Source organism: Mandrillus leucophaeus, unplaced genomic scaffold (assembly GCF_000951045.1).
Source record: "Mandrillus leucophaeus isolate KB7577 unplaced genomic scaffold, Mleu.le_1.0 Scaffold448, whole genome shotgun sequence".
Lineage (NCBI taxonomy): Eukaryota > Metazoa > Chordata > Mammalia > Primates > Cercopithecidae > Mandrillus > Mandrillus leucophaeus.
The window spans coordinates 2,007,834-2,021,265 of NW_012104787.1; the positions used below are offsets into that span (position 1 = coordinate 2,007,834).

Here is a 13,432-nt window from a genome sequence, read left to right on the forward strand (position 1 = left end):
GAATGCTTGTGATTTTTGCACATTGATTTTGTATCCTGAGACTTTGCTGAAGTTGCTTATCAGCTTAAGGAGATTTTGGGCTGAGACGATGGGGTTTTCTAAACATACCATCATGTCATTTGCAAACAGAGACAATTTGACATCCTCTCTTCCTATTTGAATACCTTTATTGCTTTCGCTTGCCTGATTGCCCTGACCAGAACTTCCAATACTATGTTGAATAGGAGAGGTGAGAGAGGGCATCCTTGTCTTGCACCAGTTTTCAAAGGGAATGCTTCCAGTTTTTGCCCATTCAGTATGATTTTGGCTGTGGGTCTGTAATAAATAGCTCTTATTATTTTGAGATACGTTCCATCAATACCTAGTTTATTGAGAGTTTTTAGCATGAAGGGCTGTTGAGTTTTGTCAAAGGCCTTTTCTGCATCTGTTGAGATAATCATGCGGTTTTTGTCATTGGTTCTGTTTATGTGATGGATTATGTTCATTGATTTGCATGTGTTGAACCAGCCTTGCATCCTAACTTGATCGTGGATGAAGTTAACTTGATCGTGATGGATAAGCTTTTTGATGTGCTGCTATTTCGGTTTGCCAGTATTTTACTGAGGATTTTCACATCGATGTTTATCGGGCATATTGGCCTAAAATTCTCTTTTTTGTGTGTGTCTCTGCCAGGCTTTGGTATCAGGATGATGCTCTCCTCATGAAATGAGTTAGAGAGGATTCCCTCTTTTTCTATTGCTTGGAATAGTTTCGGAAGGAATGGTACCAGCTCCTCTTTGTACTTCTGGTAGAATTTGGCTGTGAATCCATCTGGTCCTGGACCTCTTTTGGTTGGTAGGCTATTTATTATTGCCTCAATTTCAGAGCCTGTTACTTGTCTATTCAGAGATTCTGCTTCTTCCTGGTTTAGTCTTGGGAGGGTGTATGTGTACAGGAATTTATCCATTTCTTCTAGATTTTATAGTTTATTTGCATAGAGGTATTTATAGTATTCTCTGATGGTGGTTGTATTTCTGTGGGATCAGTGGTGATATCCCCTTTATCATTTTTTTTTAATGTCTATTTGATTCTTCTCTCTTTTCCTCTTTATTAGTCTTGCTAACGGTCTATCTATTTTGTTGATCTTTTCAAAAAACCAGCTCCTGGATTCATTGATTTTTTTGAAGGGTTTTTTTGTGTCTCTGTCTCCTTCAGTTCTGTTCTGATCTTAGTTATTTCTTGTCTTCTGCTAGCTTTTGAATTTGTTTCCTCTTGCTTCTCTAGTTCTTTTAACTGTGATGTCAGGATGTCTATTTTACATCTTTCCTGCTTTCTCTTGTGGGCATTTAGTGCTATAAATTTCCCTCTACACACTGCTTTAAACGTGTTCCAGAGATTCGGGTATGTTGTGTCTTTGTTCTCACTGGTTTCAAAGAACATCTTTATTTCTGGCTTCATTTCATTATTTACCCAGTAGTCATTCAGGAGCAGGTTGTTCAGTTTCCATATAGTTGTGCGGTTTTGAGTGAGTTTCTTAATCCTGAGTTCTAATTTGATTGCACTGTGATCTGAGAGACAGTCTGTTGTGATTTCTGTTCTTTTACATTTGCTGAGGAGTGTTTTACTTCCAATTATGTGGTCAATTTTAGAATCAGTGCGATGTGGTACTGAGAAGAATGTATATTCTGTTGATTTGGGGTGGAGAGTTCTGTAGATATCTATTAGGTCCATTTGATCCAAAGCTGAATTCAAGTCCTGGATATCCTTGTTAATATTCTGTCTTGTTGATCTGTCTAATATTGACAGTGGGGTGTTAAAGTCTCCCATTATTATTGTGTGGGAGTCTAGATCTCTTTGTAAGTCTCTAAGGACTTGCTTGATGAATCTGGGTGTTCCTGTATTGGGTGCATATATATTTAGGATAGTTAGCTCTTCTTGTTGAATTGATCCCTATACCATTAAGTAATGGCTGTCTTTGTCTCTTTTGATCTTTGTTGATTTAAAGTCAATTTTATCAGAGACTAGGACAGGATTGCAACCCCTGCTGTTTTTGCTTTCCATTTGCTTGGTAGGTCTTCCTCCGTCCCTTTATTTTGAGCCTATTTGTGTCTTTGCACGTGAGGTGGGTCTCCTGAATACAGCATATACTGATGGGTCTTGACTCTTTATCCAATTTGCCAGTTATGTCTTTTAATTGGGGCATTTAGCCCATTTATGTTTAAGGTTAATATTGTTATGTGTGAATTTGATCCTGTCATTATGATGCTAGCTAGTTATTTTGCCCGTTAGTTGAAGCAGTTTCTTCATAGCATCGATGGTCTTTACAATTTGGCATATTTTTGCAGTGACAGGCACCAGTTATTCCTTTCCATGTTCAGTGCTTCCTTTAGGAGCTCTTGTAAGGCAGGCCTGGTGGTGGCAAATCTCCCAGCATTTGCTTGTCTGTAAAGGATTTTATTTCTACTTCACTTATGAAGCTTAGTTTGGCTGGATACGAAATTCTGGGTTGAAAATTCTTTTCTTTAAGAATGTTGAGTATTGGCCCCCACCCTCTTCTGGCTTGTAGGGTTTCTGCTGAGAGATCTGCTGTTATTTTGATGGGCTTTCCTTTGTGGGTAACCCGACCTTTCTCTCTGGCTGCTCTTAACATTTTTTCCTTTATTTCAACCTTGGTGAATCTGACGGTTATGTGCTTTGGGGTTGCTCTTCTCGAGGAATATCCTTGTGGTGTTCTCTGTACTTCCTGAATTTAAATCAACAAATATTTTTATCATCAGAGTCCAGAAGAAGAAGAGAAGGGAAAGAGGATAGGAAACTTATTTAATGAAATAATAGCTGAAAAACATCCCAAATCTGTTGAGAGATATAGACATCCAGATCCAGGAAGTTCAAAGGTCTCCAAATATGTTCAACCCAAAAGATCCTTCCCAATTTGTCAAAAGTTGAAGACAAAGAATTACATACATACAAGGAAGTCCATATTAGACTAACAGTAGATGTATCTGCAGAAACCTTACAGGCCAGAAGGGAAGGGAATGATATATTTAAAGTGCTGTTTTAAAAAAAAATGCCAGCGAGAAATACTACATGCAGCAAAGCTATCCTTCAGGAACAAGGGAGAAATAAAGCCTTTCCCAGACAAACCAAAGCTGAACACCATCTTCTTAGCCTTCTTTTCTCTTTTCGCCAGAGCAACCCAACCCCTGGACTTTCTGTATTAAGAATATAAGGTGGCCAGGCATGGTGGCTCATGCCTATGAATCCAGTACTCTGGGAGGCCCAGATGGGAGGATTGCTTGAGCTCAGGAGTTCAAGACCAGCCTGAGCAACATAGCAACATGCCATCTCTACAAAAAAAATAAAAATTAGTCAGGTGTGGTGGCACATGCATGTGGTCCCAGCTACTCAGGAGGCCAAGGCAGGAGGATCACTTGAGCCCAGGAGGTCAATGCTGCAGTGAACCATGATCGTGCCACTGCACTCCAGCCTAGGTAACAGAGTGAGACCTTGTGTCAAAAGAAAAAATACATTTTAATTGAATGTTATTTAAAAAGAAAAAGAACATAAGGTGGTAGTGATAGCAACAACAGAATACCAAGGATAGTCTCCATGTCCAGTATATTCTTTGCACAACCCCTACCATCTTGTAGTTTTGTCAGATGATCAGGTGACCAAGTTTGTTTTCTTTTCTTCTTTATTCTGTAGTTATCATGTGATGTAAAACTCGATCCTCGTCCAGAATACCATCGGTGTATACTAACTTGGCATCACCAAGAACCACTACCTTGGGCACAGAGTACAGGTTAGTCATTCACATCTACAGATATTCCTAGGCACCTATCCTGTTAAAACACAAATTTATATATAATCTTCCTTGGTTATAACTGATTTTGTAATTATTATACATTTTCCCTTTTGAAAAGTTAGATGAGTCAAATTATTCCTAAACAGTATAGCAAAAGTTAAAAAATAACTATTAGAAGTTTACTTATTTTATTGAGCCATATTTTCTAGATAAACATTTAGAATGTCCACAGATCATTGATTAATATTCTGTAATAAATCTGGAATTACAGAATATTTGATATGTTTGTTCAACCAATAAGTTCTGAGTATAACTTTGTAGGAAAAGGAGGAGATTCTAGCTATACCATCTTGAAATGTGAGATGAAAGCCCAATTTATAATGTGGTTCTCTGTTGCCTCTACCATACCCTACTTATTGGTAAATTTGAAGGGCAGAGAAATCAATATTGATAATTCAGAGTTCTATAGTGACCTCCACTAGACTTTAAACTGTTATTCCCAACTTCCCTAGTCATATTTTGCCTAACTTTTGATGTGACTCCAGAAAAATTGTACGACTAAGTGAAAACATCAGCTAACAGTGACCAAGTTCATGAGCTTTGCCATCAGAGAGAGCTGCATTCAAATTGGCCACCAACCTAGTTAGCAGGATCCTAGGCAAGTTACCTAAGAATTTTTTGAGTCTTGTGAGAATCAAATAAGGTGTTTAAGTAAAGTGCCTAGTACTTTGGCACTTAGTAAAGAAATGGTAGCTGCTACCATTATTGTCATTATTATTTTAATAGGTTTTTATAAAGCCTCCCTTTTCAGACATGCATAACATTTCAGCCTGAATTGAGAAATTCTGTGGCATTTTGCATAATGCTATAAAATCCTGGTTTTACTCTTTCAAACAAGAATTTCTAATGTTTATTTTTAAAGTTTGAATGAGCTGGTGGTAGGATATAGTATCATGGCCACCTGAAAAAGATAATGGAAAGTTTGATCATCCCTTCTCCTCTTGAAGACCTGCATTTCTGTCTGTTTACATTTTGAAAAGGTCTACAAGGGCCCAAATGTGTATGCCATGATGCTTGTGCTGCTGTAATAAGAGTATTTCTTTCTAGGTAATCAAATGAGCAGCCGTCTGATGAGCATGCGCAGTGCCAATGGATTGTTGATGCTACCTCCAAAGACAGAACAGTATGTGGAGCTCCACAAAGGCGAGGTGGTGGATGTCATGGTCATTGGACGGCTATGATGGTCACCAGCAGGAGAAAGCTTTGATGCATGTCCACATATCATTGACTGTATCCTGTAATATGCAACGGCACAGCTAGTTTTCCCGATTTGGATAAGAGTTGATCTGTATAGTCAACATCTTGAACTATATTTCAAATGAATTTAAATATCTTTTAAAGAAAAAAACACCTAAAAATAAATCTTAACAAACAATTCTATTCTGATTATATCAAGGCAAATTTTTCCTTTCTTGCAAATTGCTTTGTGTGTTCAATGCTAGGTCTGATAGCGATAGCTTTTAGTAGACAGCGGTAGGTGCCTGCAGAACTTGTGTTTTTCTCATCTTTAAAATACAACTACTTATGCTCTTAAATCAAGGCTGTCTGCTTATTTATACTAGCGTAGGCAATACTTGGATTTCCCTTCTTAGTATGCTTCATAACTGCTTTACAGAGAGCTTTTGCTTGTTCTTTCTCATGTATCTCGTGTTTATGTGCACAGTGCCAAAAGAAGACTGACTGGGCAGAGGGAGGCTCTGCCTTGCCTCAAGAACCATCCCCTGCAGAGCATCCAGGGAGGTTTCTCGCCCCAATAGCCTCATGGCACAGTACTCTTGGGCAGTAACTGGACACCTTTTATTTGAACAAACAAACTGAAGAAAAAATGCTTCCTTAAGTGCTGACAGCCTTTTTAACCAATACATTTAAAATTGTACAGAACAAAAAAATAAAATCAAAGACTGATCTTGTACAGATACTAGTGTTACCAGCATTCATGTGGAAATCAAGAGCAAAGACAAAATAATGTTAAACAACTCTGTATCATAACATTTTCTGTAATGATACTGAAACTTAATGAATAAAAAAAATTCCTTGATCATTATTTAAAAATGTAATGTGTTGGCCTCGTTATTAAAAAAGAGAAGAATGTCATGCCATTCTGATAGGGTTCTGCCTAATAAAAGGAATAGTTAAGATGGCCTACCAAGAAGATTTAAAATATGGTATATTGTAACTCTGTATCTTACTACAATGTTTGGGAAAAAATGTGATCATAGCATTATGATCTGTAGCATGTGAAAATACAGATGAGAAGGTAGGAGAACCTGTAGTTGGTCTGGTCTTTCCAGTCATAGCTGGAGAATAGCAAGCAAATTTAGAGGAAGGGTATTAATGACTTGGAAAAAAATTCATATTTTAGATGCCATAAAAGTCAATTTCAAACATCTACAGTTCTTTGAAATGGAGAAAAAAATAAGCAATGAACCAAAAAATTACAGATGAGCACCTTGAAATTTTTCAACTGTGTTAGTAAGGAAATGGGAAAAAATATATGTGCTGACCATTGAAAACACAATAGGTAAAATATACTCTATCCACAATGACTCCTTTAATAAAAACTTAGGGGCACTTTTCAAATGGTAGTAACAGAAAGATGTTAAATATACTATAAAATGTGCTCAGGAAAGCAAACTACAAAAATTGGCCTACTAGTAAACAAAATGTCAAGGGATGGTAAGTAAAGGCCAAATAGTAAACAAATATGTGATACTGATATGTGATATTTTCATTTCATATTTACAGTTGAAGAAGATAAGGTAAGTTAATAGAGGTCAAATGAGAGAGTATGCAAAGAATCCTTTTATGTACATGCATTCAAGAAGTATTTGTTAAGCAGCTACTGTGTTCTTAGGTACAAAGTACATCATGCTACTATTTACAAACATGAATAGGGCAGAGCACCTGACATCACACTTCATTAGGGAGATAACAAAAATGCATGCAAATAACCACAATATTTAATATATTTGATAATAGATAGTAGAGTGTATAGAATGTGATAAATGCCATAATACAGATTCTAAGGGCTGGAAGAATTCAGATGAGATTTCAAGGAGTAAGATGGCATGTTAGTGGGTCTTTTTTTTTTTTGTAGAGGCACAGTCTTGCTCTACTGCTCAGGCTGGAGTGCAGTAGAATGGTCATAGTGCACTACAGCCTCGAACCCCTGGCCTCAAGTGATCCTCCTGCATCGTACTCCCAAAGTGCTGGAATTACAGTTGTGAGCCACCATGCCCAGCGGATGTTATTGCGTCTTGAAGGATGGTAGAATTCTGAAGATGATAGCACAGGAAAAAGGGTATTCCAAAAACAGAGAATGACAGGTAATTAATGATAATTATTATAGAATAATTTCTATACCTGTAATATAGGAAGAACAACAATTATAGGGTTGTCGTGGAAATTAAACATATGAAATGTGCTGAGAGCAGTGCTTGTCATATATTAAGCTCCACAAAGGTAGAGATTTTTGTTTATTATGTTCATTCCTGTTATCCCCAAATTCCTAGAAGAGTCTCTGGCATATGTGCATATATACAAGCATCAGTAAATATTTTCTCAATAAAACACATTATGTAGAACTTACTGTACGCCAGGCATTATCCTAAATACTTTCTATATGTTTAATTTTCACAACCCTATAAGCATTGGTTTTCCTGTATTACAGATGAGGATACTGAGGCACAGAGATTAAGAAACTTGTCCATGGTCACATAGATAGTAGGAGAGAAAGCAAGGATTCAAATTCAGCAATCTGACTCTACAGTCTGTACTCTTTTTTTTTTTTGGAGATGGAGTCTTGCTCTTGTCACCCAGGCTGGAGTACACTGGCGCAATCTCAGCTCACTACAACCTCCACCTCCTGGGTTCAAGCGATTCTCCTGCCTCAGCCTCCCAAGTAGATAGGATTACAGACATGCACTGCCATGCCCAGCTAATTTTTATATTTTTAGTAGAGATGGAGTTTCACCATGTTGGCCAGGCTGGTGTCAAACTCCTGACCTCAGGTGATCCGCTGGGATTATAGGCATGAGCCACCATGCCCCACCTATATTCTGTTTTTCTTTTGTTGTTGTTGTTGTTTTGTTTTGTTCTGCTTTGTTTTGAAATAGGGTTTCACTCTGTTGCCCAGCCTGGAGTGCAGTGGCATGATCTCAACTTACTGCAGCCTTGACCTCCATGGGCTCAAGTGATCCTTCCATCTCAGCCTCCTGAGTAGCTGGGACTACCCATCACACCTGGCTAATTTTTTTGGCATTTTGCAGAGACAGGCTGGTCTTGAACTCCTAGGCTCAAGTGATCCGCCCATCTCAGCCTCCCACAGTGCTGGAGTTACAGGCATGAGTCACCACACTCAGCCTACAGTCTATCTTCTTAAACTCCTAAGTTATAGAAACAAAATAGGTATAAGATGTTTGGGAGACTGAAAAAGTACTGATTTAAGGCCCAAAAATTATTAAAGTTATTTGGTATTAAAGTTCTTAAGTACCAAATTAAGAGTCTAGATTTATTCTAGAGACAATAAAACCATTAGAGATTCTTGATCAGGGATGTATCATGATCAGAGATATCCTTTTAGGGAAAATGCTTTGGCAGCCTTCAGGCAGATAGACTAGAATGGAGAGAAATAAATGAAAGACACCAGTTAAGTTATAGCAATTGTGCAGGTGAGGGGGTAGAGGTGATGGGAAGGTCCCAACAGATGGATACATCTCTGGAGAGAAAAGAATGGAAAGAATTTTATGGCTGATTTCAAGTTTTGGAAAGGAAGTTAAAGAAGGGAGAGATGATTCAAAGTCTCCCCTCTTGGCTGACTGAGAAAATGTTAAACATTAACAAAAAGAAAGAAAAAATGAGTTTTATGGAGGAGTTGAGTTTGGGCATGTGTTTGAGATGCCAGGAGTGCTAAGATAGACATGTCCCACTGGCATTTGAAAGTACAGGTTAGGGGTTCACAGAAGAGTTACTGACTGGATACAACCTTGGGAATCATTCACATAAAGGTGGCATCTGAAATGCAAGGGTGGATGGAAACGATTATCAAGAAAAGCCTTGCCAAGAGAAGAGAACAGGCCTTGGGGTGTTGGAGGAAAAAGCCATGAATGGCATCAGGGGAAAAACAGTTTGTAGAAGAGAAGAGAAGGAGTGCAGGGTCCCACAAACCAAGAAAGAGAGTCTCAAGAAGGATCAACTGTAAATGCAAAAGAAATACAAAGAAGAATGAAGGCTCAAAAAGCCTTATTGATTAGGCAATTATTTGTGAACTCTAAGAGTGCACTTTTAGTAGTGGGTTAAGAGCAAAAGCCAGATTACAATCTAGAAACTGTGAACATGAATTCTTCTGAATTTGTGTGTGAAAAAAGAAAGACAAAATAGTAGCATGAACTGATAACAAAGTGGAGGGAAGATTTGGTTTGTGGGTTTTGAAAAAGAAACAACAGTGGTGGGCATATTAACAATGCAAGAGTAGTATCCTAAAAGGAGAAAGAAGAGGAAAGAAGGGCTGGATTTAAGGACCCTGGTGGCCCAATTCAGCTGGGAAAGAAAAGGAACATTTTTCCTTCTGAGTTAGAAAAAGGAGAAGATATGAACACACTTGAAGTGGAAACAGGGGAAATGTCATTTAAATGTTAAAGTTCAACAAAATATTTCTACTTGGCACCGTGGACATCAATTTTATCTAATCTATTTGCATTTATTTGACTAAAATTATATAAGAAGCATATTACAAGTCTTTTTTGTCTTAGTAGTTGATACTTACATAAAAGGCTATAGAAGATGTTTTCAGGTTTTGATTATATCTGTGTAAAAGTTAAGCAGTTCCTTTTTAACCAGATTTTTTGGTTCTGTGTTTTGGTTGTTTCAAATCATACCAGAATGAAAAAAAGAACATAAGCTGGCGATGTTTATCAAGTAAATGCTTGGTGATGTTGCATGTTACAGCAGGTAGATTCTTTTGGATGGCTTTCATATTTAAAATTATTTGCTAATCAAAAAATGTTGTAGATCTAACCTGTTAGCAATTCTTGATCTTCATGAAACCCTAACAATGTAAGTCATTATCATTCCCAATTATAGAAAGTGGGGTAGGGGGTTATACAAGTATAGGATTCAAAGTAAATAAACTGTATGTCTTGTTATTCCAATGAGGATGGGTCTACATTAAATAATGCATTGCATTCTGACATGTTTATAAGAAGCATTATGCTTGACTCTCTGTGTTACGTTGTTACAGAATTCATCAATAACTTGGCCTAGAACCAAAAAGTTAAAGACTTGCTCAATCCTGTCCATTTTGTGTGGCCAGCTACCAGTATTTCTCCTGCAGTCTTTTGAAATCATTCATTTTATTTAACAAGCATTTCTTAAGCTCCTACAGTATGCCAGGCTCCATGTTAGGCACTGAGAATACAATGATGAATGAGACAGTCTCAGATATCTAAGTGAAGAAGAGAGATTATGAGAAAGGAAAACAATTTAAATGCAGGTTAGGAAAAGTATGTGAAGAACATTCAATGACATGTTAGACAGTGACTGGGTGGAAGCCTCAATCAGATTCAGTGGTTGTGTCAGGATCCAGCCATTTTTAAAGAAGCAGAAATCACATTAAGTATTTCAACAGAGAGACTTCAATGCAGGAATATGTTAAATAGGTGTTGGAGGCCTAGAAAAAAAGCACAAAGGAAACACAGATATCAGAGACAACTAGAAGAAGCAACTCCCACAACTAGGGCTGCGGAGTTGGAAGGGATAGGTTAGGGGAATCACAGCCTGGAAGCTCAGAGGTCGGACCCGTTGGAGCCAGGACTCAGCCCTCTAAGGAGAGGGCGCTGCCCAATTGCTGATTCTGAGAATGTCAAAAACAAAAACAAAACAACCAAAATGCAGGCTAGAACCAGTTGCTGTTGCCCAGGTGACACTGAGAGAAACAGCAGGTCAACTAGAGGGAACACAAGTCTTTTCTTCCCTCCTATTTTCCAGCCTCCTCTGGTCTAATGCAACCTATTATTGAACCTAACAGAAAGCTAGCTGGAGAGAGAAATGTAGTTTGCAGAGCTCCAGCAATTCAATGCAGAGTATGCTGTGGTGCATTTGCAGCTGAGAGACAATCAATGACCAAGTGATTGAGAAACAGCTCTCTAAACAGGTGACATCTGAGCTGGGTTCTGAAAAACGAAAATAAGCCCACATGTGAAGAGCTGGGAGATGAGCTTTTCAGACAGGAAATGGCTTAAAGAATGCAACATCAGGAAGGAGACAGAAGTATGATGAGGGAGTGGTGTAAGTGGTCTGAAATATAGTTGGAAAGAACTGAAGCCAGGATGGAGCCAGATCATGCTCACAAATATATAGGCTCTTGAGTTTAATACTAAATATATACACATACCTTATGATACATGTCACATATTCTAAAAGCATTAGGAAGGTACTGAACATTTAAAGAAGAAAGAAATCATTTACTAAACAGTTTAATATGAGGCACCATGCTAACCAAGGTTTCCTGCAAACAAGCACCTCATTCTTTCTGCCTCCTACACCTGTTCCTCTGCCTGTAGTTTGTTTCCAAGTTAAGGGCACCGTCGTCATTCACCCAGCTTCCCAAAACTCTGAGTCACCTTTTCCCTCCCCACATCAGTGAGTCACCAAATTCTATGGACTCTACTAATAGTTCCCAAGTTAACCCCCTCCTTTCCATTGACACTGCCACTGCCACTACCATGGCTTTAGTATCTCCAGAATTGCCCTTCCCAAATCTATCCTCCACTCTGCTCTCAGAATAATCAATTCAGAACATAAATCTCTCCATGTAACACTATTTATTAGAACTACTGGAGCAGATGAAGTCTCAGCACCTAGTTATGGCTTTCAAAGCCCTCCACAATCTAGGCCCTTCTTCCATGAACTTCATTTTTTTTCTCCTCTTCAACTTTATGTAACACCAGACCATTTGTAGTTACCCCTCAAAACCCTGTCATTTCATGCCTCTGTGCCTTTGCTCAGGCTGACCAATCTTTCAGGATTTAGCTTGGATATTAGCTCCTCCATGAAACTCTCCCTAAATCCCCCAATTGGACTAAGTACCCTTCATCTGTGCTCCCAGAATCCCCTGTCACCCCTCCATCTTATCACTACATAACAATGAAATACTCTGTTTACATGACCCCTTCTCCACTTGATGGTAAACTTCTTGAGTCCAGAGACTGTTCATCTTTGTGGTCCAGCATGGCATGATGCACAGGAAATAGTAAGTACTCATTACTGAGCCGACTGAAAGAATGTACCTTGCATTGCACTCACCAGGGACTGAATGTGGCAGGAAACCTTCATATCCCAAGCTTAGGACATGCAGCTAAGAAGATCCTATGCAGGCGTGAACAGGCAGGCCCATCTCATGAGGGACAAAGAGGGCTAATTGCTCACAGACCTCAATTTGACAAAGTGCCACAAATTCAGACTTACACTCTCCAAATGAAGTTATACATACAGTTTTATATTTTGTGCATCTTTAAAAGCATTTCTTTCTTTCATTAGAGATGGGGTCTCACTGTGTTGCCCAGGTTGATCTCAAAATCCTGGGCTCAAGCAATCCTCCTGCCTTGACCTCCCAAAGTGCTGGGACTGCAGGCGTGAGCCACTGTGCCCGGCCTCAGCTCTGTTTCTAAGCAGTTTCCCTCTAAAAATGCTATATTCTTTTGATGCTTTTCTTCACAGAGGCTCAAAGTGCCTTAAATACGTTTAAGTCTGTGAAACTTAGGATATAGGGAAATTGAATAATAAATTATCAATTGAATGGTCAATGATGTAAAATATGATATTTTTTCCGTGGTTATACTGTTGCTAAATTGACTTTTCTCTCCAAGAAATCTTCTGGAAACTTCACACCACCACCTGAATGCCCACTCCCGAGTGGTCGGGGCTCCACGGGAATGCTGACCACACTTCCTCTCAGGGGCAGACCTGCAGGGCTGCTCCTCCCCAGTGCCCTTCTTCTCTTACTGCGAGACTATGTCAGCACATTATGATTATGATGCAGCAGCAATAGAACAATGCCCAGAGCAGCCTGGACTGCGCTTCTTTTACTAAGTGGTTATTTGCCTGCTGGGTAGACATAAACACCTGCTAAAGAAATGTGAAAAGAGTGGAAACGTGCTGTTTGGAGATTATTTTCCTAGTCGACATCCAGGAGATCTCCAGAGATCTATTTCAGCCCCATCTGTTGGTAAGTGACTCTCTCATTACTGCAACTTGGGTTTGAAACTGATAGAGAAGGAAATGAATAGTTCAATTAATTCTGGTAATTCGAGGGCAGAATGTCTATTTTTTTTTCCATCTTCCTCTTCTCCTTCTAGTTTTATTTCTTCTACCTCAACCAGAACTAGCAGAAAAGCCGAGAGACTTAACACCTGGTGACTGCTTTTCTTTTTCTTAGAAATAATTTCATTGAGAGTTTGAGTTTGAAATGAAAGCATGTTTTCTGGATTGTTTTCAATTTTTTTTTTTTTTTTTTTGAGACAGTCTCGCCTTGCCACCCAGGCTGGAGTGCAATGGCACAATCTCGGCTCACCGCAACCTCCCAGGTTTAAG

At 38.8% G+C, this 13,432-nt stretch overlaps 2 protein-coding genes across 9 annotated transcripts in view; both read left to right on the plus strand.

The window, feature by feature from the left end:
- GPHN (gephyrin) overlaps positions 1-5,901 on the plus strand; it is a 767,219-nt gene extending 761,318 nt beyond the window's left edge. For all 8 annotated transcript variants that reach the window (XM_011994243.1, XM_011994246.1, XM_011994241.1 and 5 more), the window contains 2 exons: positions 3,685-3,781; positions 4,892-5,901. In XM_011994243.1, the coding sequence (XP_011849633.1) occupies positions 3,685-3,781; positions 4,892-5,025 (231 nt within the window). In that variant the 3' untranslated portion in view covers positions 5,026-5,901. The remainder of the gene's footprint in view (positions 1-3,684; positions 3,782-4,891) is intronic.
- Positions 5,902-12,890: 6,989 nt separating this feature from the next.
- The window catches only part of FAM71D (family with sequence similarity 71, member D), a 40,637-nt gene continuing 40,095 nt past the window's right edge, over positions 12,891-13,432 (plus strand). The window contains exons 1-2 of the mRNA XM_011994240.1: positions 12,891-13,067; positions 13,198-13,254. The gene's annotated coding sequence lies outside the window, so the exon portion shown is untranslated. The remainder of the gene's footprint in view (positions 13,068-13,197; positions 13,255-13,432) is intronic.